The sequence below is a fragment of the Eriocheir sinensis genome, chromosome 63 (genome assembly GCF_024679095.1).
Source record: "Eriocheir sinensis breed Jianghai 21 chromosome 63, ASM2467909v1, whole genome shotgun sequence".
Lineage (NCBI taxonomy): Eukaryota > Metazoa > Arthropoda > Malacostraca > Decapoda > Varunidae > Eriocheir > Eriocheir sinensis.
This window is the reverse complement of record NC_066571.1, coordinates 6480745-6508649: the sequence shown is the minus strand read 5'-3', so window position 1 is coordinate 6508649 and position 27905 is coordinate 6480745. Positions and strand designations below refer to the sequence as shown.

General features: G+C 40.0%; 1 protein-coding gene across 1 annotated transcript; it reads right to left on the bottom strand.

Moving 5' to 3' along the window:
- Positions 1–8064: 8064 nt before the first annotated feature.
- On the bottom strand, positions 8065–18694 carry LOC126986930 (3'-5' ssDNA/RNA exonuclease TatD-like). The gene is given in 9 exon segments (XM_050843450.1): positions 8065–9393; positions 9748–9910; positions 11130–11313; positions 12125–12181; positions 12184–12282; positions 13706–13707; positions 14781–14879; positions 15665–15853; positions 18445–18694. Coding segments are annotated over 8 exon segments (945 nt in total). The 5' UTR covers positions 15843–15853; positions 18445–18694; the 3' UTR covers positions 8065–9230.
- Between the last annotated feature and the right edge of the window lie 9211 nt (positions 18695–27905).

Here is a 27905-nt window from a genome sequence, read left to right as displayed (position 1 = left end):
TACAGAGTTTCAATAACATGTCATAGATAATTGTCAATCATATATATATATATATATATATATATATATATATATATATATATATATATATATATATATATATATATATATATATATATATATATATATATATATATATATATATATATATATATATATATATATATATATATATATATATATATATATATATATATACATATATATATATATATATATATATATATATATATATATATATATATATATATGTATATATATATATATATATATTAATCAACTACTAATGCCACAACTACTAAACTGTATTATACCACCATCATGACACAAATGTTACTGTGTACAGGTAACTATCGATTTACGAGAGTATTATGTCCTTGAAGAGGTCACGTAAATCAAACAAGAGGTAGGTTTCTATTGAAAAATAAATATTCACTTCATTTAGTGGAGAGAGAGTGAGTTTTCGGGTAACATCACAATTGGCTTGTGGACTGGCTCTCTGAGCGGAAACAGAGAGTAGTTCTAAACGGTGTTACATCTAACTGGCTCGATGTCAGCAGCAGCGTACCTCAAGGATCAGTGCTTGGCCCCATGCTCTTCTTAATTTATGTTGATATCGATGATGGGCTCACTTGCAAGTATCAAAATTTGCTGATGACACAAAAATTGCTAGTAAGGTAACTGCGACACTCGACGAAGAAGCTTTACAATCAGATCTAGATCGACTTGCACGTTGGGCCAATCAATGGCAAATGAAATTTAATGTTGACAAATGTAAAGTGTTGCAAATCGGAAAAAATAACAATCGCGTTCGGTACGTAATGAATGGCCAACAACTTTCTGCAGTAAGTAAAGAAAAGGATCTTGGAATCACTATATCAAGCGATTTAAAGCCCAGTCAGCATTGTTCAGAGGTAGTTAAAACTGCAAACAAACTGGTTGGCTTCATCGGACGAGTCTTTAATAATAAATCGGAAAAAGTAATATTAAAACTGTATAATTCGTTGGTTCGACCCCGTCTAGAGTACTGTGTACAGTTTTGGTCTCCCTATTACAAAAAAGATATAGAAAAGTTGGAACGGGTTCAACGAAGAGTAACAAAGATGATTCCTAGGTTGAGAAATTTATCATATGAACAAAGGCTTAAAGAAGTAAATTTATTCAACCTATCAAAACGAAGAATGTGAGGCGATCTAATAGAAGTGTTTAAAATGTTCAAAGGATTCAGTGATATTAATGCGGAAGATTACTTTACAATTGATCGATCAAATAGAACAAAAAGAAATCACAATTTGAAGATAAGTGGTAAAAGATTCTCGTCACACAAAGCTAAACACTTCTGCTTCAATCGAGTTGTTAATGTTTGGAACTCTCTACCCTGTGATGTCGTTGATAGTACAACAGTTACGGCCTTCAAGAATAGATTAGACAAGTATTTTGAATCCAACCAGCAACTAAGATATTACTCATTGTCGTAATAAAGTTAAGTTCTCTTGAATACTGGTGTCCTTGTCCGCTTTTATCGCCCGGTTAGTGGTAGCAGTAATGGTAGTTCTTTCCTCTTTCCTACATAATTTCCATGCAGTTTTTCCATGCTGTATGGTTCTTTTTCCTTTCCTGCCAGCTTTGGCTGGAGGGATGGGGGGGTGGGGAGGAGCCTTCGCCTTTGCTGTCCTTCATCTTCCACCTTTGATTAGATAGTTAGTGTAGCTTGTCACAAACAGCCTCATAAGGACCAGCAGGTCTGCTGTTGTTTGTTCTTTCTTTGTGTTCCTTTGTGTTCCATATCACCAAGATATCCACTCAGGCACTCAGTCTCAGCCTCACTCGTGTGAGAAAGAAATGAGGGACACCATGAGCGACTGGTTAGTATTGGTACCGGTACCTGCCCACCCCTGTTGTTGAGTAGCGTGGCAGCGTGGGTGCTGTATTGTTGTTCAAGTGGCGCGCAGGAAGAACTGAGCTCAGCTGTGTGACCGCGGCGCTGAGTGAGTCCAGTTGCGTGAGACATCTGGTGGCCACTCCATAAAATATCGCGTATAAGTAAAAAAACTTGTAAATTAAACATTTATATGGATTTTGGACCCCGCGTTATTTAAAAAATGCGTAAACCAAACATGCGTAAATCGAGAGTTACCTGTATACTATTACTCTCAAAGATTTTATAAATGGTAAGATGCACCACTGGCAGCAGCTCCTACAGGGAAAATGTAATTGGTCAACATGGCGCCACCAAACAGCTGTGAGGAAGATTATTCCCTTCATCCCTTATTTGGTTAACATAATAATTCCTGCCTTCTGGAGATTATTATTGCCCTATATATACTGTCATTAGAGATTCTGATAAAAAGTACTCACATGACATAGTCTCTGCTGTGGCAGGAGTATTGAAATGTCATATTGATGAATAAGTGTATGAGGTCCTTTAAGAGACAAAATCAGTGACACGTGTGGTGTAAGGAGGTCACAGCACTGCGTCTCATCCTTCACAGAGAGGACACGGCAGTAACGCTCAGCACTGGGAAGCCAAAAGCAGCAGGAGGAAGCTGCTGTGCTGCATTTAGATGCTGCAATAATAGAAAACAACAGCAAGAATCCTGAATACTTTTCATCAAAATCCCCAATGACAGTATCAACAAGGTCACAATATTCTTCAGAAGGCAGAGGTTAACATGCTCACCAAGGAAGGAAAGGGATAATCTCCCTAACAGCCGCGTGGCAGCGCCACCGTCGACTGATTACAATGGGAAGCCTCGGAGTGGTGCATCTTACCATCACAAGATCTTTGTTACTGTCACCACCACCATCTGGGTGCCCTGCTAAATCCCAGCAGCCAGTCATCCAGCCCTTAATCTGGGCTGGTTGGGGAGGGGCCTGCACCTCTTCCCTGGTAAAAATTAACTCTGCCCAAAACAAAGTAAAAGGTCGGGGTCATGGTTTGAGCCTCAACCCATATCCGGCTCTGCGTGGGGCCTGACAACATGACAGGCTTTCTCGATGCATCTACATCAGGTGAGTCTACCGCTTATAACAAGGGCAACAAGGCAAAGACTATTGGACCCTTTGCACACTCGGCTTTCACTCTCTCTTTTCCGGAGGTCACTTGTTACTGCACTGCATTCAGGGACCAAACAGGAATCAATGTTGTGAGTATTAACTTTGCCAGTGGTGGCCACAACGCTCTCGTGAACAGTCCACTTTCTGTACAACAAAATGGCCTTTCTTTGTTGATATATGCCATGAGGTGCTGGCTACCATGTGTTTGAAGGTACCCTCAACTTAACCTGACCTAACTCAACAAAACCGTAAACAGTTGCCTGCCGCCGGCGTGGTGCTCCAGGGAAGGGCACGTCCTCGCCTCCCAGCCGCCCGCCATGCCTTGTTGACACTCAGCTGATTGTGAGAAATACCTCCTCACAGAAATAAGTCGCTCTGCTGGAGAATACACTGCAGGAAAGCATTTTAATTTGCCTTGTTTTGTTTTAGTTTTGTCCACTTGTGATCTTTGTGATGGTTGATATTGCCCACAAGAAAACAATACACCAGATCAACAGACCAAACAAGCAAGATATGAGTGAACGTCAACGTGGGAGGGGGAAGTTCTTTCTATTTCTAATATCTGCCCTATTCCTTTGTTGTAAAGCCTTCTCTTGATTAAAAGTGTTGCCCTGATGTTTGTGCCACGTATTGGAGCCGAAACAGGCAAAGTAAACGATAGCAGTGAGTGAAATATAGAAAAAGCAAGCAAGTTGAACCTCTCTGCGAGCTATTTTGCGGCTCTTACAACACCGGCCCCGCTCCTCCTCACCCGACTGTTTTAATCCTCGCTGAATTATCGTACTCAGCACATTGTATTTTCTGGGTTCTGACCTTCCCCCCTAAAAAATATCGGGAATTAACGATTTGACAGTAACTTTAATTGAATGTCATTATATATGTGGGTATGGTAGTTTTGGGTCTGAAACCAATAAATGTAAAGTTCTGAGTACGAAAACCTGGTAACGTTTATATTCATTCATATATTGTACAGTATTTTTTTGCTCAGCAGTCACTGGGGCCGTTATGCTGTATGACATCTCTGCAGCACATGGCAAGGGAATTTCTATGCATTGTTTGGCATATGCTTATCCCTCATCCCTTAGCTTGGGGTGTCATGGGCCAACTGCCATATCCCAAAACAGATGTGATATTGATCTATTGGTGAAATGCCAGGATTTTCTCTTTTCTACACTCACACACGTCCTCTACATGTACCGAAACACACGAGAAATTAATCCAGACAAAGAAGGGTTTGCCGGCGCCTGGGGTCAAACCCGTGACCAGCGTAATGGGAGAGCCACTCCTTTACCAGTCAGCCAAAGAGGTACCCCCCTGGCTAAGTGAGTTATGGGAGGCTCGCTCAGCATTACATTGGGGGTATTTATTTTTTCCCATAACACACCCGGCGGGCCCTCGAGTCACAGGACAAGCACTTACACAGAGGCGCGGCTCAATGCCTTCACTCCTCATCCACTTCTCGGGACATTACATGCATGGCTTTCCTTCTTCAATTTATATACAGATTTCTTTGTGCTTCAATATTCTCAAATTACTTTCCTGCACATCACATTTTTCTATGGTTGTGGGCCTGAAACTCCGCTGATAGAATGAAAACCTTCTACTTCCTGCAGCAAAACTGGGGAGAAACACAACACAGCTAGGTTAAGAGAGAGAGGAAGGAGGGAGGAATACTGAAAAAGGAAGAAAGGGACGATTTAACATAGTTGTGTGATATTCCCGTCAACTAGTTATGTTTGAGAGCAAGTACGAAACCCACTGTTAAGTCCCCACTGTTACAAAGCGAACTGACACATCTCAAATCACAAAAGAAATCCATTCATTCAAAGTAAATTTTTACCCCATCTACTCTCCAGGGATTCAAACTCGGACCCTCAAGAGGAAGGACAGACACTAGCGTCATGCCCAAGGCTGCCCTGTGGCTGGAGGCCTTGTGTCACTATCCGAGTCTTGGACCATTCCATGGGGGCCGTGGCAGCTCACTGGTAGAGAGATTGGGTGTCTTGGACCAATTATTACTGCATGTATCCAAACCATCATCGCTTCTTTCAAAAGTATTACAATGCAAGTGGGTTGGTGCATTCTTTCAGCATGTCTGCTTCAAGTGGGTGCTGTTGGTCTTCACAATCTGGAGAGAACTTCAGCCAGCAAGAGTGAAAGCCTAGAGCTAAGTGGTGGTCATTGTTATTCCTTCATCAGTACACCAGCACAATCACACCTGGGAGTCTAGGAATGTCCTTGCTTTTCTTAATCTATGGTGAGTTTTGTATCACTTACTCAAAGCCTCGCTGTGACCAGGCTGACTCTCTTGTTCCAACTTTGGTCCTTTATTCCCTTTTCACTTTCCAGTGTTAGGTCTTACATACCCCCTCAAGAAGCAAGGTAGGCTACTCTAGAGCATCCCTGAACTAATGCAATACAGCAGTATCACAGTATATACCTTATTTCATTTCAGATTACCATTCTCTAGAAAAAGTAGTTTTTCTCACAACACCTCACTGAGCTCTTTCCCCTCCTGGTAAGATTCTACATCCAACACATTCCTGTCTTCTGCTCTGCCTTCCTGTCAGCTATCTGTGTTGGGCACCTTTTATTTCACAAAACATAAAATTTCTGCATTGATTCAGAAAATACAATTATAAAAAATACATTTTTTTATTTATAGAAGTGATTCACAAAACAAACATGTACATGAACTTCTTCATAACTGGAATCCAGGCATCTGGAACTGTTGAATAATTTTCACCAAACTATTTATGGCTTACTTTAGATTGGAAATTTGTATGTCTTCTATTAAATCATAATATAAGTTTTATGAATTCAAGTTGATCAATTAATACAGAATGATCCAACTGAAGGTCCTTGAGCATCTGATTGTCCCATTACACTAAACTTAAGACAAAACAATGTTGAACCATAAATACCTAAGAGGTTAGCCTTCAGGCTCATCCATCTTTATACCTCAGACATAAGTATCTCCTCGAGAATCCAATATAAATATGGTAAAAATCCAATTCAATAAAGTTATACACAGATTATATATTTGACACTTACAATAGTGCACATAGTGAACAGAACTGCAGGTAGCTGCAAGCAAAAAAAAATTACACATTTGTCAATCAGATATGAAGCTCACTGCACCACAGAATGGGAATGGCTACAAAGAGATGCTTAAGGCCAATCAGAGTAGAGCATTCCTAGCATTCAATCTCTCTAAACCTGCCCAAGTTTGCAGATCACCTTGGGAACATCTAGATGCTCGGGTGAGTGAGGACGAGAGCACAAGACACCAGGAAAGGCCACACAACATTGTGAAGGCACACAGAGACGAGTGTCTCCTGATGATGGGTGAAATAAAAAAATATCTTAGGTAAACAAGGACTAGAGTTGTGTTTCGTAAAGGAGTAACCCCTCAAAACGCACAAACATCATAGCTTTGCTAGAGAGAAACGGACCTGCTGCAGATTTCCTGTTTTAAAAGCATTTCAGGATCATCTATTACAAAGTATTTACATATCACCATTTACAGTACAAAGTTCTCAACTGTAATACTGCAGAAAGATTTCCTAAAGGCACTGAAAACACAACTGATATTAATTTACCCAATGCACGGCAACACACACGAAGCACCATTAGTATCACATCTGTTGTATCATCAATATGTGAAGCTTATTTTTAAAAATATTTTTGAATAACATTACTAGAGATAATCAGATTATTTTTTTATATGTCTGGAAAAAACAGCTTCCTAAAGCTTCCCATTACATGTTTTCAAGTGAATGAAACTTTGCTTCTTTTTATTAACTTATGATTTTAATCCCTATTTCTTCTTAATCATGACATCTGTTCTTGGGGTGAACACTTAATCAAACAAATATACATAAAAGTTTATCAGCATTAAAATCATGTTTTTAACTGGATATCATTGAATTAAATTATAAATACTGCCTTTAACTGGCTCTGGGTTGAGGGCCTCCCTGTCCCCTAGGACGGATCACAAACCACCGGCCTCACATCATTCAGCCCAAATAATACTCTCCCTCTCTGATTTAACAAGTTTTAAATCTTACTTACAGTACATCAGTCTTGAAAGGTGACTGCCATGACTGCTGTTTCTTGATAACTAAGTATCAAGAACCACTGATATGATGAGGCTCATCTCTAATCTGAGGGACACATTCTAATGAGATGCCCAGGAGTATAATACTCGCTAGTGGAAAATGTTCTTCCCATAGTGTAAACTTTTCAGTCTTAACAATTTTTAGTTTTTACTTGCCATAACTATGGAGCTTGAAGCCACAATTTACAAGTTTTCTGAGTGGCTGCATTCTTAGTGTGCCTGTGCTACTATGTTTTCATAAACACACATACACATGCACACACTCATTACAGCAACAAAGGAACATACAGCTGCACATGAATTTGAGTGAGGGGGCAAAACCCTTCTTGGCATACCTTGCTAAAGTTGGGTATGGAATAAGGTTCAAGGTAGTCAATCTTTTGACCTGTTGTCAATATATAACAGCTAACCCCTGAGAAATCACCTTTTTGACAAGTTGTATTTTCAAGGTTGTAGTCCAATTTGAGGGATGGTGTTTAAAGGTAATGTAAATTCTTCAAAAATGATTTTTTTTATGATTCTATTAGAGTATCAAGATAGCAAATTACTCATATCTGTTTATTATGTTCTCCATTCATTAACCGAGATTCAGTAAAGGAACAGTGACTGCATTCTTGTATTAACAGTCTGGGTTAGAAGAACTACAACTCATTTAAACTTTTTAGCTCTTCCATTTCTTGAACAAGATAAGCAAATATATGTATATATATATATATATATATATATATATATATATATATATATATATATATATATATATATATATATATATATATATATATATATATATATATATATATATATATATATATATATATATATATATATATATATATATATATATATATATATATATATATATATATATATATATATATATATATATATATATATATATATATATATATATATATATATATATATATATATATATATATATATATATATATATATATATATATATATATATATATATATATATATATATATATATATATATATATATATAATGTGATGAAGAAAAGTTAGTTATGAAAATTTCACTAGTGCTTTTCCTGAGAAAACCAAAAAGGGGAAAAAAAAAATACACTTGAGAGACAGTTCTGGGAGATGTGTTTCCAAATGGAATAAGTTATTAATTTTTGATTTAGTATTTATGACCAAAGTGCAACCAAAATTAAGTCTATGTCGATAGCACAATACATAACTTTTTGAACAACAAATGATGGGTAGCAGTTTCCACAGAAGTGACTTTTATGATTAATGAATAGTAATTAGTTGGACCTCTTCTTTCCAAACATCTCAGACAACAATAATATCCACCATCACAAGTGGAGCTAGAACACTCCCGGGTGTGGTCTGAGCCTTGGCCTGCCACATGAACCACAACCCTTGCAATGAAACAGCCACTATCTTTAGGTTAATTGATCTGCCATCAAGCAACACAAGCACAATTAGTGTACAGAGCACGGTATCACTTCATTACTGGCCACCACAATCTTGCATTACTGGCCCTCAGGACAAAATTGTGGCTGGATGTCTATTACAACAATCAACAATTCATTACTACAGCCAAGGAAGCACCATATAATAAATAAGGTTTCCTTTAATATTTCTTTTCACTCAAAACGGTAACTTACTGTACTGAAAACTCAACACTATATCATTTATATATCTTACCTTCACAACAGTTTTTCTGAACCAAAAATATGCATCTAATAAAAACATCATTACTGACTCAGCACAAGCTACCAGGTTACATAATTATGAGTAAATTCACTGTCGCAGCAGAAGCATTGCTTTGCTGCAGCACAAGATGGTTTTTCTGGGCAAAAACCACAAAGCTGAATATAATTCTGCATTATAACTAAGGAAAATGCATCTATATGACAAGATGAAATATCATTAATATGAAACGACTTCAAAGCATAAAATTTCAACTACTTTTCATTATGATTAAAAACCAACAATAAAAACACTGAACAACATCCCAAGACTTGGAGTACATAAAATATGCTTCAGTACAGAACTTATCAAATTTTAATATCTTAATTCAAGTGGTTAACCCAAATACCTTTAAGGCATTAAATGTCGTTTGAAGAGCCACCTGATCGGACTTCTTCTTCATGTAAGCGGCGATCATCTCGATGGTTACCGGCAAAGAGCACGGTTCATTTCGTTGAAAGGTGCAGTAACGGTGAAGAAACGTCAAAGATCTGAAACACAGATTGAATGAATATAAATAAGTCTTGACGGTAGGAAAAGTCACACACAATTTAGAAAGTTCTTAGTCAACTGGAAGCTTTTATTCCTGGTGTATCTTTACCATATAAAGAATAGATTAGTACAAAAGTAGTTCTACAACAGTATTATAAAGCTAATGCAGAAGGAAAAAAATTATGTTTTGATGTAGTGTAGTAAAAGAAGTGATGCTTTCTACATCCAGGTGGCTTATTATAGAACTGGTTACACTTGCCTTATGCTTTTTATAATTAATATTTTCACTTAACTCAGAATCACTTCAGAATAAAATGAGTTACATTTAAGCTTCTTTTCAGATGAAAAATTACCTTTCCGTGAGAGCTTCTTTGACATAGGGAGGAAGCTTGGAGGCTCTAGTGTTGGGGTACATGAAAGGGGAGTCGGTCTCCACCAGGAGGCGGTCCAGGGGAACTATGCCGTCCTCCAGGATGCGCCGCACACCGTCCTCGGACTTGTCTTTCCATACATAGCCTGAAAATAACATGAAATGAATCCCATATTTCACCTGACAATATTATGGAATTAATCCCAGACTTAACCTGGCAATAATATGATTTTAATCAATGGACAGAGAGAAATCAAGAGCTACAGTTTTAACTATTGAATGTCAATATGCAGAGATACACAAGTAATTGCCTGAGCTTAGAGGATATTTCCCTTGAGGAGAGAGGGCCTTGGAAATATAGATGGATAGATTAGAAGTGGAAGTTTGTTTTTCTCTTTCTATTTTGAAACTTAAGATGACAATTATAATGGTTATTAGGATTAAAGTGACTCTTTTTTCAGATTTGAGCAACATTGCAATGAAGGGAAAATAATGTGTAACTACCATCTGATCAATGAGTTCACAGTCATGGCTTGAGGCACAAAATTGGAGTTGTCTCAAAAAATTCAGGTTGGGAATCGTTAATGTAAATCTTCCTTAAATCATTAAATACCTGAAGAATGTGAAAAAAAGAAGAAAATGTAAATAATTCACCAAGGATGTCACATTTACTTTAGACAATCCCAAACAAGAAGAGCCCCAGGGTGTGACATTGTGCTGTTCTCATGGCAGTCTTAACCCTTTAACTGCTAAACGCTCGCAGCAAGTGGTGGCGCATTTGCTGGTGGTGCTAAACGCTTGCTGTGAGCTCCAGTCGCACTCAAATCTCCCGCATATAAGAGTGTTCCAACAATATTTCTCACCCCACAGCATTGCCAATTCAGTGGGTTTTCCACTAAATTTGGTGGATATCATATCATATCAGCCTAGTACGGAAAATCTACAGACGAGTAACTGGTGGATGTTCTTGTCCAATAAAGCAGCATTTTTGCATAGCTTCACCTATCAACTGACTGATTCTTTGACCACATAGTTGTAAATTTTGCAGTTGGCAATACTACCTTGCCAGCACCTCAAGAAGAGATGTCCGCAGTTGCCTCAATATAGCTGACCGTCGCACATGCACAGACAAGTGTTCACAGGCAACACCCCCTGAACATGCATGTATGTTTGCAGGAGAGGCATACATAACCAAATCCTATAGATATGGGCCTCCTCTTTCCAATAGTGTTTTTGGTTTTTAGCTGTGATGAATAGTTTGTGAGATACAGAGGTTAAAAGAGACCCCCCGTTGGGCCGACCGAGTGCGCCTGGGGGGACAGTTGCCTCCCTCGCCACACAGTGAAAGGATTAATGGAGCCCCACCTGTGAGTCCTATGTAGCAGCCCTCCTTGAGGTATGCGGCGGCTTGGGAGGCGTCACCGGTGAAGCAGTGGATGACAACAGCAGGAAGGCGCCCCCTGTACTTCACCAGAATTTCCAGCACCTCCTTGTGGGCATCTCGTTCGTGTATAAAGAGGGGTTTCTTCAAGGTGCAGGCCATAGAGACCTGAGAAAATTTGATTCTATTAAATGAAGTGGATAGAAAGATATCAAAACTAAAGATATTTGGCAATGATGTACAAATATCTATGAAAATTAAACAAGCATACTTTTTATCTCCATTACATAATTTTTTAATAACTGCATAAAAAGATGAGGTCTGAATCTTAAGCAAAATCATGGAGGAAAAGTCACCCAGTGAAATGAGCCGCACTATACATTCATACACCACTGCCCAAACCCTGTCATTGAATATAAAACTAATAAGAAAACACGCAATAAACTCAAAACAGTTAATGTATCAGTTTAAATCACAATCACAGGATTGCAATAAGTAGAGCATCTCCTGGTTGCCAATGTGACACAGTGCCTTCTAGTTTGATGTTTTACCTAAAAATTATACTTATAATTCCTGCTCCTGTATGCTGCCTCTAAAAAAATATAAAAAAATAAAAAAATAAAAAAAGAGGCATAAAATGGTACTATCTAGACCAGTGGTTCCCAAACTTTTCTGGTTGCTACCCACTTTTCATACATGATCCTTGTCCATGCACCCCCCAACACACAACCATAACCCATGACAACGGAGACTACCTACAGTCCTACACTCATTAGGTCTGTATAAAAACCACTCCAGCAAATCCCTTAATTTTAATGATTTTCTTTTTCTTTTGTTAAGTATTAATAAAAAAATTGTATTTTTCCTTTGCTGAATCTCAGATCTCTTGGCCCTTTATTCTGTATATATATGGCCCCAGTGGGCCCCAGCCCCCCCAGCCAAGGAGCCGCAGTCTAGACCTACCTTCTCCTTCACTCACTCTCTGGAAGACCTCAAGCTGAGTGTCTTGGGGGGAGAAGTTTCGATTAAAGTCCAGTCACTTAGTACAGCTACAGCCACCACAGCTTGGTTGTCTGTTAGTTAGTCTGTCTCCTCATTCCCTTCCCCATCCCATGATTTTATGATTGTTGTACACACCTGGAGGTGATGGATGAAATATAACCTTATTGGGATTCTTTAAGATTAAGTAAGGGAAAAGACTTTGGTGTTAGTGATTTTATATAAAGTAAACGATGGGCATGAAGAGACTGCAGTTCATATATGAATATGAGGCTTTAAAGTCAGGCAGACTAACAAAACTAAATGGTATTCTTTGGTTCTTGATGGATGATTATTACACAATTGACACATAAATAATATTAAAACCTTATAATATACCTTTAAAACTATTTTTTCATCTTTTACTTTAAAATTTACACATCATCAAAAGCATCATCTTTAATATTTGTTTTTCAGTCAGAAAGGAAAGGAAAAAGAGGAAAAAAAGTGAAAAAAAAAAAAAAAAAGAAAAAAAAAGATGACTACTCTGTGCAAACATATACTGCTGTACTGACACTTCTAACAACTATGGACAAAACTGCACTGTCCAAGACACTGCTCTCACAGGTCATTAGGATCTGAGACAAACAGTACCTTTCAGGACTCATTACTATTTTTTTCTACATGAAAACAGTAAAGGTCCATTAATCTAAAAAGTATTATACCCACCACGGTTCATTCAAGTCAGCACATTATTCAGACTTTTTATTAGATGGCAGTCCAAATAACCATAAATCTGTATGTTAGATAAACACTGAGTACCTGCAGATTATAATTTCCTGCCTTAAAGAATTAGGACTATTGGTATTTTCAGATCAGTGAAATTTGGATTAATGGAATTTTTCTGTGCAAAAGTGGTGGAGAGGGAGATGGTGATCTTGCAGAGCAATTCAATGAACATGGAGAGCAGGAGACTTGCAATGGCCACTTTTTCCACACAAGTTTCAGACAGCAACAAGGCTTTAGTGACACAAGCAGATGAGCAAAGATGAAAACGTGCAGTTGTCACCATCACCCACTTAGGGAAGAGATAATTGAAGAAGACAAAGACAACAAAGATGTCAAGAAATGCAAGCTTTGTTCCTCTGAGTCAAGGTGAACAATAAATGACTTCAGACAACACCTGAAAACCTTAAAATAAAGGACAGTATAAACAGGAAAGAAAAACAAGCACACAGTTACATTAAACATTGCAATAGTGAAAAATATTCTATGTGTATCAGTGCTTCACAAACTGAGACATTTGAGTGCAGAGTGCAAATTAAGAAATGCAAGTGTTCCACCTACCTTAACTTCCCACTGCCCTGGCTGCTTCTATTTTGCTCCCTCTTCATCTACCTCACTGCCCCTCCTTCAATAACTTCTTCCTTCTTCCCTCTACCTCTACTAAAGTGGCGTGTAAGAAAAAATGTTAGGGTTGGCGAGGTGCACTAAAAGGAATGAGCAAAAAGCATGAACAAACTTGAGGCAGGCATGGTGGTATGGGCACATGAGAAACGGAAACTTAAATACTGGTTAACACTCCTTCTTCGTATCTCAAACTAAGTATATTCCAACCGCTTTCTAGATTTTATAAATGTTTGAAGAATAAACCACATAACACACTGTATGAAAGAAGCTGCATTGAAGTATATCTTGATGGTGAGAGTGCTTTGGTGGGGGTGATATGTGCCCTTACAACAATGCTTGCCTTAATTCTCTCCCCCTCTTTCTCACACCAATGCCATGGCATGTATTAGAATAATGCTGAACATGCACTAAAAATTGATATGAATTAGTAACAGTAAATTTTAAGAGTTGAATGTCCAATGATTTCAAATCACTCAATAGCATGCAGTTTGTGCTCATCAAATTTGTTTCTCTTATTCATAAAATTTCTTCAGAATGAATTAGGTATGAAATAGTTACGAAGTGAAAAAATGTTAGTCAAAACTTGCATTAACAAATAATTATATAATCAGGCCACTAGCTTATGCATTAAATTCAATAATCTAGATTAGCTCAGCAGCCTCCAACAGCAGCCAAGAAGAAAACATTACAGGCACATCCCCAACATGCTGTGTTCATGTACCTAACCAGGAATCATATCACTTATTGCCTATGTTCACCTGCAAAGTTAAATACACCAGGGCCTCATGTGTGGGGTTTATCATCCACAAAAACCATACAGTGTGAAACAGCACATACCAAATTACATCATCAATTCAATTTTTGTAACACTAAAATTTTAAGCTACTCATCTTACGGTTGGCATATAGAATCAAGTGAAATAATATAAAAAAGTATATAATGATAATGCCTTTCTCTCTCTCCAAAAAAACACTAAATTCTGACCAAGAGTATATTACATGGAACTATTTCATAACCCTACAAGTGTGAACTCATTCTACATAATCATATCAATTCAATGTAATTTTAACACTTCGAGTAATCCCACATGTTAAATCTGAGTCCTGCTTTCTAACCAAAGTAGCAAAACAAAAAAACAAGTTTAGGATGATTCTGACTATGCAATTAACAAATCATTAATCCTATTACAAGTATCTGCCCAATGGCAATTTAGTAACATTAAGACAAATATGCATCCTGAGCCTGACCTGCAGTTGAGTACAGAGTCTCAGGGAAGAGGCGAGTCAGGCGGAGTGCTTCCTTGCTGCTCTGTACTGTCGTGCCCGTTACCATGATCTTGTGAACTCCTGCAACACACAACACACAACACCCATGACAATGATGATGATGATAACAATAATAATAATAATAATAATACGTAATAGCAATAATGAATGTTTCCCAGCACCGGAATCGAACCAATGCATTGGCGCCATTGTCTGCCTCGCCACCTTCCTATTAGTCAGTCCTACGCCAGCTGTCAAGATATACAAAAGTTATGTGAAAACATTTCAGTCTACAGAGAAGAAACATCACAATTTTTTTTTCTTTTTATCTCCGAAAGTACTGGACGTAACTGAACAAGCTCTACTGTGCTGAAATTGGATATTTCTGTTGATCACCAGAGTATTTTTTGCATCCGGCAATATCCCCAAAAGTCTGGGTATCTGGAACTATCAGGAAACTCAAAGCTAATGCACCCTCACCCACATTCCCACCTCTCCTGCTCCCAGATTTGCAACTTATCCTTGTCAAATTCAAGGTCAGTTGAATCTAATGAGACCAGAATAAACATGATCAGAGTGACAGTGTTGGAGTAGCTGAGCTTAGAAGGACCGAATACTCGTAGCTTAAGAATTAAGAATACCTCTCATATCCACAGCTGCCTGCCTACTGAATTATTTGGTAACATTTTTCTCTAAATACACCTGATAAGAATTAAATTAACTAAGTAAAAGGTGGTTGTGTATTTACCTAGTTGTAGTAGTTTGAGCTACAGTCATGGTCCTGTCTCAAGATCTATAACTGTCCAGTCTTTCCTAATTTGATGCTTTAACTGATATTTGAACAACAGCTCATGACAACCACACACCTGCATCTCTAGCTCTGCCCACCACGGAGTCTAGGTCCCTTGTGAACTTCTTGTTGGTGAGGTTAGCTCCGATGTCAACAATGATGTAATTTTCTGAGTTCTCTGAGGTGTGGAGAGCCAGCAATTCTCCCTCCAGCCCATCCAGATTGTCCCCTTCCTTGGTGATGCTCTTGGCCATGGTGACACTTGCTGAGGAAGGGAAAAGGTTGGTTACAGTCAAGGTGTCACCCATAGCTTGATGCAAAGTTGAAATGCTAATCAATACTCGTTAGTCTGAATTAGTGAAAATCTGAGGGTCACATTCTTTTCTTTATTCCTTTTCTTGTTATGCTCCATGGCAAGACAAAAGTAGGGTAATATGTTAATGACTGGATTTGGGTTAATTTGCTGGTCTTAATCAATGCTCATTAATCTAAATCATTACAATCTGAGTGGTGTATCTGTATTTGCATTCCAATTTTTTTGTATGCATCAGGGCTAATATGTATTTAATGACTGTATTTGGGTTCAACTTTATAATTCTTCTGTTTCTCAAGGGTAAAACCACTGAGGAAATAGCAATGAATCTACCCAAAACTAATATCGTGATCATTTTCAACTTACTGGGACCTGGCAGGTGGGTGTGGCCTTACCAGGTGAGTAAACAAAAAGTCAGTGACACATGACCAAGGGAGCAGAGCTTTCCTTACATGTACATATGCTAACATGTCTATAATATAACATATATGGACTTAGGCAAGTACTCAGATTTGTTTTCAACAAAGTATAATATCCAAGACATGCAGGTACACTACACTTATTTGTAAGAGTAGTTTTAATGCATGAAAATATGGACTGAATAAATACAATCAGAAAAGAACATCAAAATTTCATCAAGATATATTGAGGACAAATATCAGGTACATAAAGATGAAAATAAGCTACATGAATACTTATGGTAATCTGTTCAGCCATCTCGCAAAGATTTACTGAGCTCCTCGAACCTCATTACATGTACATACACCTGCCTCCCTCCAAACACCTGTACAAGCACTGTCTCCACACTGACCTTCAAACACAACATGCACATCACTGCTGCCTCATGGGACTAGACCATTCACTTCAATAAACTGATCTACCTTGCCATTCACTTCACAAGGCTACAATTACAAGCTTTTAGTTACTGTCCGATTCACCTGTTCCATTTTACCTTTCACTTCATAAAGCATCAACAAGTTTAGTTACTGTCTGGTTAACCTGTTCTAGTATGCCTTCACCTCATAAAGCTATAATTACAAGTTCTAAGGTACTTTCTAATTCACTTCATAAGGCCATAATAATTACTACCAGTCCTTAGTTACTAGCTATGTGATTCACCTCTTCCAGTCCCTTTCAATAATTCTTTTAGTTCAAATACTGCAATCTAACACAGCTCTTATTGGTATAGAGGTGTTTCTCTCCCTTTCCTCTTACCCCCTACACACACCTGGCATCTTTAATAGTGCCAGGTGGGTGTGGGCATACCAGGTGAGCCAATAAGATTAGTAAATGAAGAGCCAACAAGATGAATACATGATAAGAGCCACCAAGATGAGTGCAAGAGAACTGAGCCACCAAGATGAGTACAAGAAAACTGAGCCACCAAGGTGAGTACAAGAAAACTGAGCCACCAAGATGAGCGCATGAAAACAGCCACCAAGATGAGTGCATGAAAACTGAGCCACCAGATGACTGCATAAAAACTGAGCCATCAAGATGAGTGCATGAAAACTGAGCCACCAAGATGAGTGCATGAAAACTGAGCCACCAAGATGAGTGCATGAAAACTGAGCCACCAAGATGAGTGCATGAAAACTGAGCCACCAAGATGAGTGCATGAAAACTGAGCCACCAAGATGAGTGCATGAAAACTGAGCCACCAAGATGAGTACGGGAAAACTGAGCCACCAAGATGAGTACATGGAAACAGCCACCAAGATGAGTGCACGAAAACTGAGCCACCAAGATGAGTGCATGAAAACTGAGCCACCAAGATGAGTACATGAAAACAGCCACCAGATGAAGTGCACGAAACTGAACTGAGCAGATGAGTGCATGAAAACTGAGCCACCAAGATGAGTGCATGAAAACTGAGCCACCAAGATGAGTACATGAAAACAGCCACCAAGATGAGTGCATGAAAACTGAGCCATCAAGATGAGTACATGAAAACTGAGCCACCAAGATGAGTGCATGAAAACTGAGCCACCAAGATGAGTGCATGAAAACTGAGCCACCAAGATGAGTGCATGAAAACTGAGCCACCAAGATGAGTGCATGAAAACTGAGCCACCAAGATGAGTACATGAAAACTGAGCCACCAGCTGACTACATGAAAACAGCCACCCACCTCAGCTCTCCCTTTTCCAGCCTGGCTATTTGGGTACGCGGGCAACCTACTTTTGGGTGATGGGTTGGCTGGGTACACACAGTCACCCACGGACTTGTACCCGAGTGACCTGGGCTTAATTAGTGGGTCAGGGCGGTTAAACATTTATCTCAATTACTAGAAACACAAATATTCATCTAGTTTTTCTTTTAATTCGTCTTTATTCAGCAGGTGTTCAGAGGGAGACGTCCAAATCAGGATATAATGGAGACGAGGAGACAGCCCAGCACGCACTCTCTATCTCTCAGCATATTAAAAGGTTTATGGGCGTTACTGAGCTTTAACTGAAAATAATGTAATGTTTTTAAGTATCAAAGGCAGGGAATTTATCTGCTTTATATCGTTAATGAGATGATGCAACGCAACCACCTACCTTTTTCTCTTGGGTCAGGGATGCTGTGGCTCTCAGTGCAGACGATCCTCAGGGGCACACCTCATTTTAGAGCCCCAGGGGGTGGTACGGGGCGCGGCGGGGGGCGGAGGTAAGACTTTGGGTGTTAATTATCCTCCAGGTGACCTAGACTCGGGCACGGCAGCACAGGTGGACTTTAAGGGCGGATAAACGTTACCGACACGGCCAAGTTCTCTGACGTTTCCTCACCGTGTATAGGCGGCGGGGCGGGGCGGGGCGGGGCGGGCGGCGGACAGGTGAGCAGCGGCAGGGCGGCGGGAATAGGCTTGGCCAGCACCCCGAGCCTCCTTTCACCACCGCGGGGAAGGCCAACACTATACACTCCTCTACGGTCCTTGTGTCCATGAGCCAAAACAATGACTTAATTTCCTTCAATGATATAATTAAAGGCATTAACACTTCCCCTTCCCCTTGCTACTGATGTATTCAATAAGGTTTACGGGAAATTTTACACTTTAATCCCAAGATGGACACCTCACCAAGACTGACGTTACCTTCAGTATATGAAAAAATAATAGTTATGTATATTTTTTGTTCAGATGTATATCAAAATTGACTGACAGATTTTTTATAATGATTTACTTCAGCGCTGCAGAAGCTATTGAGGTTATTTATAAGATGATTTATTATGTTTACGTGTTTTAGTGGAATTTATAATATATAATACAGAATCCTTTTGCGTGAAGTGAACCATTTAACGTGTAAGGAATATATAGGCTGCAATATATAGCCTGCAGGATTTTTTTATATTTAATTTTTGGCGTTTTAATTGTGGTCGTGGTCAGTCATGTGATATCCGTCAGTCACGTGGTCACCCGTCAGTCACCAAGTTACACGTCAGTCACCATGCAAATCACCCGTCAGTTACATGGTCGCCCGTCAGTCACCATGCAATTCACCATGCACTCAGTCATGTGGTCACCCGTCAGTCACCAAGTTACACGTCAGTCACCATGCAAATCACCCGTCAGTTATATGGTCACCCGTCAGTCACCATGCAATTCACCATGCACTCAGTCACGTGATCACCCGTCAGTCACCAAGTTACACGTCAGTCATCATGCAAATCACCCGTCAGTTACATGGTCACCCGTCAGTCACCATGCAATTCATCATGCACTCAGTCACGTGATCACCCGTCAGTCACCAAGTCACCCGCCGGTCACATGATGGTCAGTGTCGTGCCTGGCAGCGTAAAGGGGGAGGGGTGTTGCTGTGAACTGTTCATGGCCTTGGGGTGACGCACTGTGCCTCAAAGAAGACCGAAGTGTGCGCTACGTGTTAGTGGCGTGAGAAAGAGAGGAAGAGAGGAGAAATTTTATAGTACCAAAGGAAACTGGAAGAGGTGAGTATATATATCCTATAAGACATTTATTAATTAATCATCTCATCTATATTCTTTCTCCGCATCTTCTTGTATTACCTCATCATCATAACTTGAACGTCTTCCATGGGTAAATCGAGATAAATCATTATACTGCATTATATTAACTTAAGACTGTATAGCGTGTCCCCAACTCTGTCCCTTCTCCGCCCTGTAGTGAGTCATTCAAATATATAATATGCAACTCAGAGGTGTGTGTGTGTGTGTGTGTGTGTGTGTTAGGTTTCATGTTACGGTGTATTACATGGGAGTGGGTGCTTAGGTGTTTAGCCTCATCTCGTGTTCATGTTTTTTACCTGTATATATAGCCTATAAATCATTCAGCTGAAGGCAATTTAACGTATATCTCACAGACAGAAGTAATCAGCCTATAAATCATTCAGCTGAAGGCATTTTAACATATATCTCACAGACAGAAGTAACCATTTTTTCAAAGTAACGTATTGAACTTTTTTTATTGGGGAGGAGGGGCGGTTGTGGTGGTAATGCTGGTGTTATCTGATACTTTAAGAAGTTGCTACACGTGTTACAGAGCGTTAGAGGGTGAAAAAGAGTGTAAATTTAGGGGGGAAAAGCGTCACAGGATACACGCGTAGGCCTTTACTTATTAACTGCTATGTACTGAGACGTCAGAAAAAAATCGAAAATAGAAAAAAATAGAAAACAGAAATAGAAAACTAACTACGTCTGTGGAATATTTAGCTCCAGTAATTAACATTTTCGCAGGACACAAAATAATCGAATTGGTTACACAGAACAATAGGTGCTGTACCCTAACGCCCCGAGTCTGCAAGTTTCGTCTGCACACCACTACAACTCTGTGGAATATTTATCTCCAGTAATTAATATTTTCGCAGGACACAAAATAATCGAATTGGTAACACGGGATGGTAGGTGCTGTCCTCTAAAGGCCCGAGTATGCAAATTTCGTCTGCACACCACTACAAGGATAGCACCGTCTCTACCTCGCTGTGCCCCCACCTGTGAGTCTAACTAGCATAAACACACCACTTACATCATATCAGTGCACAGTAAAGTCCGGATACATTTAATGAAGAACATGTTAACCTCTACGACCATACAGTATAAGGAAACAGTGACCCTTGACGTTTTAACAAGGACGTTCAACGAGCCCATATCCTTGCAGCCGTTGAAGGAGTTTTAAACGTTTACACAGTGGAGGACATGTCGACGTTTATGGGCAAAGAGTGTAAAGAAAATGAGGCCCAGGACGATATAACAAGGACGTTCAACGAGTCTTGCAGCCGTTGAAGTGGAGTTTTAAACGCCTGCTGAAAGTGAGGTAAGCAAAGGAGATATAGTTTGTTTACATTGTACAGTGAGCTCCGTGTATTACGCCATGCTCTTGTAAGCTAGGCTGCTAAGATAGTTAAAAAATGCTGGATAAATTACAGTTACTGATTGTTGTTATTAAATTCCCACGGCTGACGTAGGGGTGTAAGATACTGGTGAGGATCTATAGTCTTAAATTGCAATTACACTGGATACTAGGATAAGGGAAATATTTAGCCTACACGTGAAATGCTTAATTGTGGTATTTTGAAATTAAGAGATATTTAGCCTATTTTTTAAAGGACCCCATATAACTAGGCTACTGTGATATTGATAGAATAGTGTAGTAGTTTCCGGTATGCGTTAAAAAAACTAAATTATAGGCTATGGCAACACTATCATCGCCTACACCCTACAGCCTAGTTTGTTTTGGTACTTTCAGATAATTTTATGAGCTATCAGATCACATTATTATTTACTGTAGTGGATTCTTTGATTTATGATCTGTTCTCTTTAACTTCGCAAATATGTCCAGTCCAAGTTAACCCATCAACCTTAAAAACCCATCATTCATTGGCAGAAATCATAATGTGCGTTGAAAGGGAAGGAAGGTGGGGGGGTTATGTGTTAACTTAGTGTGAAACGTGTATTTTTTTTCAGTATGTACATGTTTTTTTTCCAATAATCGGAGTTATAGCTTTATTTATTTCGAAACTTATGCATTAAATATATCTTTTTTGGTGATGTGTGTGTGAGGGGGGGGGGGGGGGTCTGGAAACAATAACTGTTAGATCAGCGTTTTATAAATCTATTACTTGTTTCAACTGTATGAGATGATGACCTGGTAAATATGGAGATTCACTACGCGCCTCCAATATTACCCCCACGAGAATAATAACCTTTCCAAAGTCTCACATACTGTTGTACTTCTCTAGTTTTACCGGCGCATCATACATGTGGGGGGGTCCAGCCCCCATGGTTAGGAGGGGGGTCGAGGGGGCGAAGCCCCATCCCCGTTAAAGGTTATGTTATGTTAAGTTCGGTTGGAGTAGTTTAAATATGTTCCCATACCATAAAAAAGCCGATTTCCCACGGGTCCCCCGAGATAGGGGAAGGGGATTAGGCCTTTTTCTTTACTTTTAAGTACTTGCGCCTTCATATTATGGTTGAGGGACATGTATTTCGTCCCTTAACTACAATATGGAGGCGTAATATCGTATTTTGGAGGCGCGGAGTCAATCTCCACAATGCCGAAATGTTGGTGAGAAACAGGATGGTGGGATGATAAAGCAAATGAAGAGTTATTAATTTATGTTCTTCAAAATGATTTTCCAGTGGCCCAATTTCATTATGAACATTTTCCTCACGACCCACATTGAAGCTCGTGGACTAAAAGCTGTGTGCCTCCCTTCGTTAAGTATTTATTTAACTCGATTTATCTCTCTTAGCTATGTATCTTTGATTATCTTAACTTTTTTCTTCGATTCAGTTGACCATAGACGCCTCCGTGGTGTTCAGCGTGCCTGGCTACTACTCCGCAGGCCTGGGTTCGAATCCCGGCCCGGGCAGTCGGCGTGCAGCTCACCCAGCTGTTTATCCTCCCTTTCGGGCTGGTCGATAAATGTGTCCCTGGGGAAACCTGGGGAAGGTAAACAGACAACCCGGATGTCACACTGGCTCTGTGTCCCGGGGTGATGGGCTCCCTCCCACCACAGGTTCAAGGGCCAATGCGACGGAGATGAGCACCGAGGCCACGCGCAGATGAAGCGTATATCCTCAACTTTACCTTTATCTTACCTTTTGACGATATATTGAACTCTCTGCCTCCCACCATATTGTATATATTCATCAGTGTACGAAGAAGTAGCGATCCAGTGAATTATTTCAAGAAAGAAAAAAATAAGAAGATAAAATGGATGAGTTGATTATTAGCACCTTTGCAGGGCCTCAGGGTATTACTGGATGTCAAATGTATGCCTTTAGTCGCTTTGCTCAAGTTCTTTTTTATCTCATCTCCGCCTCTCTTGTTCCTTTATACCTCTACTCCCGTTCCTCTGGTTCTTTTACATCTTAACTTCAGCTCAAGTTCTTTTCTACCTAAACTCCGCCTCTCCAAGTTCCTTTATACTTCAACTCCATCTCTCCAAGTTCCTTTAAACCATAGCTTCCCCTTCCTATGCCCCTTTGTACCTCAACTCTACCTTCCCAAGTTCATTTATACCTCAACTCTGCTTCCCCAAGTTCTTCTATATTTCAACTCCGCCTAGTTCTTTCAGCCTCGTGTTCACCTGGTTGCACCCTGAGGGACTTAACCGTAACGAGGAGACTCCAAGGTAGGGATAGTTACTCACCTCGTCACTCACTTTGTTGACTATTCCTTTCCTTGTTTGACTTTTCCTTCCCCCACCAGGTTATCAGAGGGAAAAGTTTGTCTGATGTTAGTGTACTCCTTCCTGCTGTTATAGAGACTGTGATTTTACATTATTACCTGGTTGTCCGTCTGATATTGCTTTTACAATTCCTGGGGGTCCACTCTTTTACTTTCGGTTACATTGGCGGCCGCTCGTGAGGTGAAAGTCTGCGGTGTTTACTTTCCTATTTCGATTCAGATTATTTTGGGCTGTTTACAAACTCGCACGTGCTCGAGGTACACAGACATCAGCGGTTATGTACGCTGACCCACATTACACACCAGGATGTCTTAGAGGCTGCAGTTGAACCTCTATAACGCTGACGAGTTCTGGTCACGTTTATACCTGCTCTGCAATATGGATTTTTTTCTTGAAGGAACAGAATACGAGCGATAAATTTTAATCATTCAAACTTTACTCAAGACTTTAGTTAATATTATTGTCTGTGTCTCTGTATGCTTGTATGCCTCTTCTCTCGCCGAAATTGGTTACCTTCAAAGACAATAGGAAGAGGAGTGGGCTGGGGCGTATTGAAGAGGGCTTGGAGTGGGTTGATTTGGCGAGGAGAGGGGCCGGGGAGGGCGGTGACAGGGAGAGAGGGGAGATGCAGCTGGCGGGCAGTGTGGCCTGAGCGCCGTGCGAGGGAGGAGTGAGGGAGTTGGGCCTCGTCGTCGGGTGCTTGCTCTGTTCTCGCTTCGTGTTCAGTGCAGACTCAGGTGTCCCCTCTGGCGTGGCCCCGTGGTGACCCTGAGACTTCCTTCGTGGTGTTATGTACTGTGTCTCTTGCGTTGGCGGCTCGTTGGTTGTAAGCCTCGAGAAACACACACACTGGGGTAAGTTTCACATCTTTTCGCTCGTTTTGTGAGGTTCGGTAATCGAGAAGTGTTTGGTTTGCGGCGCGGTGCGTACGTACGGCCCATAGGTCTATTTTCTTAAACGTATCGGACTTACATAACGGCTACTTTCCAAGACCCGAGAGAACACTAACCGAGTCTTCATGGGTCACCTCTCCCGCTCTAGGTGCAAAAGTCGGGTAAAACTATCATATCACTAGGATCACAAAACAGCCCATGAAAACCTCAGGTACTTCTAGGAGAGGGTTTTCGAACAGGCGAACTGAGGTGCCGATATGTTGTAGAATACGGGGCCTAGTGCTACAGGAACTTCCGACACAGAACACTATTGCAGGTGGTTCCCGTATACGCTCTTACCACCGCCTCTGTCTGTCACTCTGCTATCGTTCCTCTGTTGCTCGTGAGTCTCCCCTGAAGACCGCACGATAGTTTAGAGCCGTTTTTGTTTTTTTCTTTTCTTTTTCCTTCGTTTTCATCTTTTTCTTTTTTGTTTTTCTTCTTCCTCCATCTTATCTCCCTGTCCATGCATTTTTTTTAATTTTTATACGGAGCTGTTTGTGATTTTTGTCTTGATTTATTTTTGGTTTTTATTTTTGTTCTTGTTCTTCGTGTCCTTTATTTCTTCTTCTTCTTCTTCTTCTTCTGCATCATCTTGTTAAAGCTATTTTTTGTACCTATAAGAACTTCCTATGCATTGTAATTACGTTACTGTGGACTTCTTTTTTACGCTGTCGTGTTTACAGTCACCCAAATATCTCCTTTTGTAATATCTTCGGTTATTTAAATATTTCACTGGGCCAATGCGACGGAGATGAGCACCGAGGCCACGCGCAGCTATAGCATATGCCCCCAATTTTACCTTACCTTTCCTCTGTCTGGTGCAGTCCTGGTCGTCCACGTCCCTGATGTAACTGCACCCGACAGCACCAGAAAAGTGGGTAGGAGGTTGGGATGGGGTGGGTTTAGGGGGGGTAATGGGTCAGGGGATGGGGGGGACGACCACGGCTCCACCCTTCCCTCACAAATTGCCGCCTGAAAAAGTCGATAAAAACAAAAGGGATGGCCATATATTTCTTTTCTATATTCATACCCTGAGACTCTAAGGCTTGTCCCTCCCTCCTTCCCTCCTTTTCCCCTGTTTTCCAGCCTTTCATGTTCTTGTACACCTCTCTAGACCTCACTACTTCCTGCTATTTTTCTTGTTTTTTTTTGTTCTTATTCTTGTTGTTGTTGTTGACGTTGTTGTTCGTGTTCTTCGTCTTCTTCTTTGCCTTCTTTTTCTTCGTTTTCGTCTTTTTCTTCTTCTTCATCATCATCATCATCATCTTCTTCTTCTTCTAGCGGATCAGGACAATTCTAAAGTGGAGAAGTGCACAGTCAGTCAAGGTCAATGATAAAAAAAAACATATAACAAAGAAAACAAAGCTAAATAGAATCACATAGATAGTTACATCGATTACACACACATGAAAAACAAAGGTGAATGGACAGGCATACTAATTTTAGGGTGCATTCAGAAGGTTCGCAGAATGTTCCTCTTTATTCCCCATTGTCATGTATATTCAAGGGTAACTATATATATACCGGTAATAGTTCTGTGATACTGTTAGTTAGTCTGCAGGATTTAAGTCATGCTCGTAACGCCTCGCCTGCAGGTTCATATTTATCCAACTTATCCCAAAACTCGTGTGTGTGTGTGTGTGTGTGTGTGTGTGTGTGTGTGTGTGTGTGTGTGTGTGTGTTTCCCTTTGCTTGTTTCTCTGTCTGTGTTTGTCTGTCTGTCTGTTTCTATCTATCTGTCTTTCATTCTTTATCTATCATTCTATCTATCATTCTCTCTCTCTCTCTCTCTCTCTCTCTCTCTCTCTCTCTTAACCCTCTCTCTCTCATGGTCTCTCTCTCCTTGCCTGTTACCCGCACGTCTTTTTCCCACCGTATATTTGTCTTGCCTGTCCCTCCCTCTCGTGTAAATCCTCCTTCCCCTTCAGTCTTTATGTATAGCGGCTGTGTGGTATTGCCTCTCCGGGCCTCCTCGTGCTAGGGGTAAGGATGGAGGAGGAGGAGGAGGAGGCGCTCGTAAAACAAAGACAGTAATAAAAGTCTGGCCTGCCTATTCGTTGTGGTTCTGCTACTCCTCCACACATGCTATGCTATACTGTACACGCAATCTTTCTTTTTTTTTCTAGGCATCTTTTTTTTCGTCTTTTTAGTCCTTGGTGGTGGTGGTGGTGGGGTTATGTTAGTTAGGTAAGGATAGGGTTGTTAGATCCTGTGTATCTAACTCTTTTTCTTTCTCTTTTTTTGGGGTTTGTCTTTTGTTTTTGTTCTTTTCTTGTGTTTGTTTTTGTTGTTTGTGGTTATTATTATTATTGTTGTTCTTGTAGGTAGGGTAGGTTGTGCTTTTTTTAGCGGGCTTTATTTTTAGCGGGCTTTTTTTTTTCTCTGCAGCGGGCTTTTTTTTTTCTCTTTCTGCACTCTTTTTGTTGCCCTTAAGCCGTCTCCTTTGCTATAAAAAAATTCCTCACGTTCACTTCTTCCTATTCTTTTTCTTTTTGTTTGCTGCTTCTACATCTTTACGCAAATCTGTATTCTTATTCACAATGTTGCTCTTCATTTGTTTTTGTAACCGCATCATGTTCGCTATCTCCTCCTTTATCCTGCTGTTCATTTTATACCTTCTTTATTATCTATTTCTCAGTTATCTCATTACTATGGTGTTGCTATTAATCAAAATGCTTTCATACACCTTACCTTTTTTTGTATATAGGTTACCGTACTTTTCATCTCTTTCCCATCGCATTCTACAACCTTATTCTTACAACAGCCGATATTCACAATCTTTCCCATTCTTAAAACACCTGATATTCCAGTCCTGTGCTAGTTTTTATATGTTAGCTGCTTTTCACTTCTCCCTTCGCACACTACAACCTTATTCTTACAACAGTTGATATTCACAATCTATCCTTTTCATAAAACAGCTGATATTCCTCTCCTTTGCTTACCTTGAATTCAGTTGAGGTCAGTTAAGTGCCGGGGAGATACTTTAATACCCTTTGTAACGCCTCCCTATATTGGTTTCTTTGTTTCTTTCTTTCTCGTGAGTGTGTTCGGTGTTTCTCTCCCCTCTTCCAAAACTTGTATATTGTCTGTTTTACTTCCTTCTTTGTATATCTGTGTTGTTGTTGGGAAAGTGCATTTATTTGCTGTCTAGTTTCTCTTTCTCAACTTGCACGCTGTTTTGATTTCACTGCTCCTGTTTACCTGTCCTTTTCTACCTGTATGTTTCTACCTGTCCGTTTTTACCTGTCTGTGTTTACCTGCTCGTCTTCCTTGTGTGAAATGTAGGTTCGCTCTCCAGTTCTCTTTCTCAATATACTCACTGTTTTGACTTCACTGCTCATGTCTACCTGCCCGTTTCTACCTGTCTGTCTCTACCTTTCCTTTCCTACCTGCTCTTGTTTACCTGTTCTCTTCTTCGTG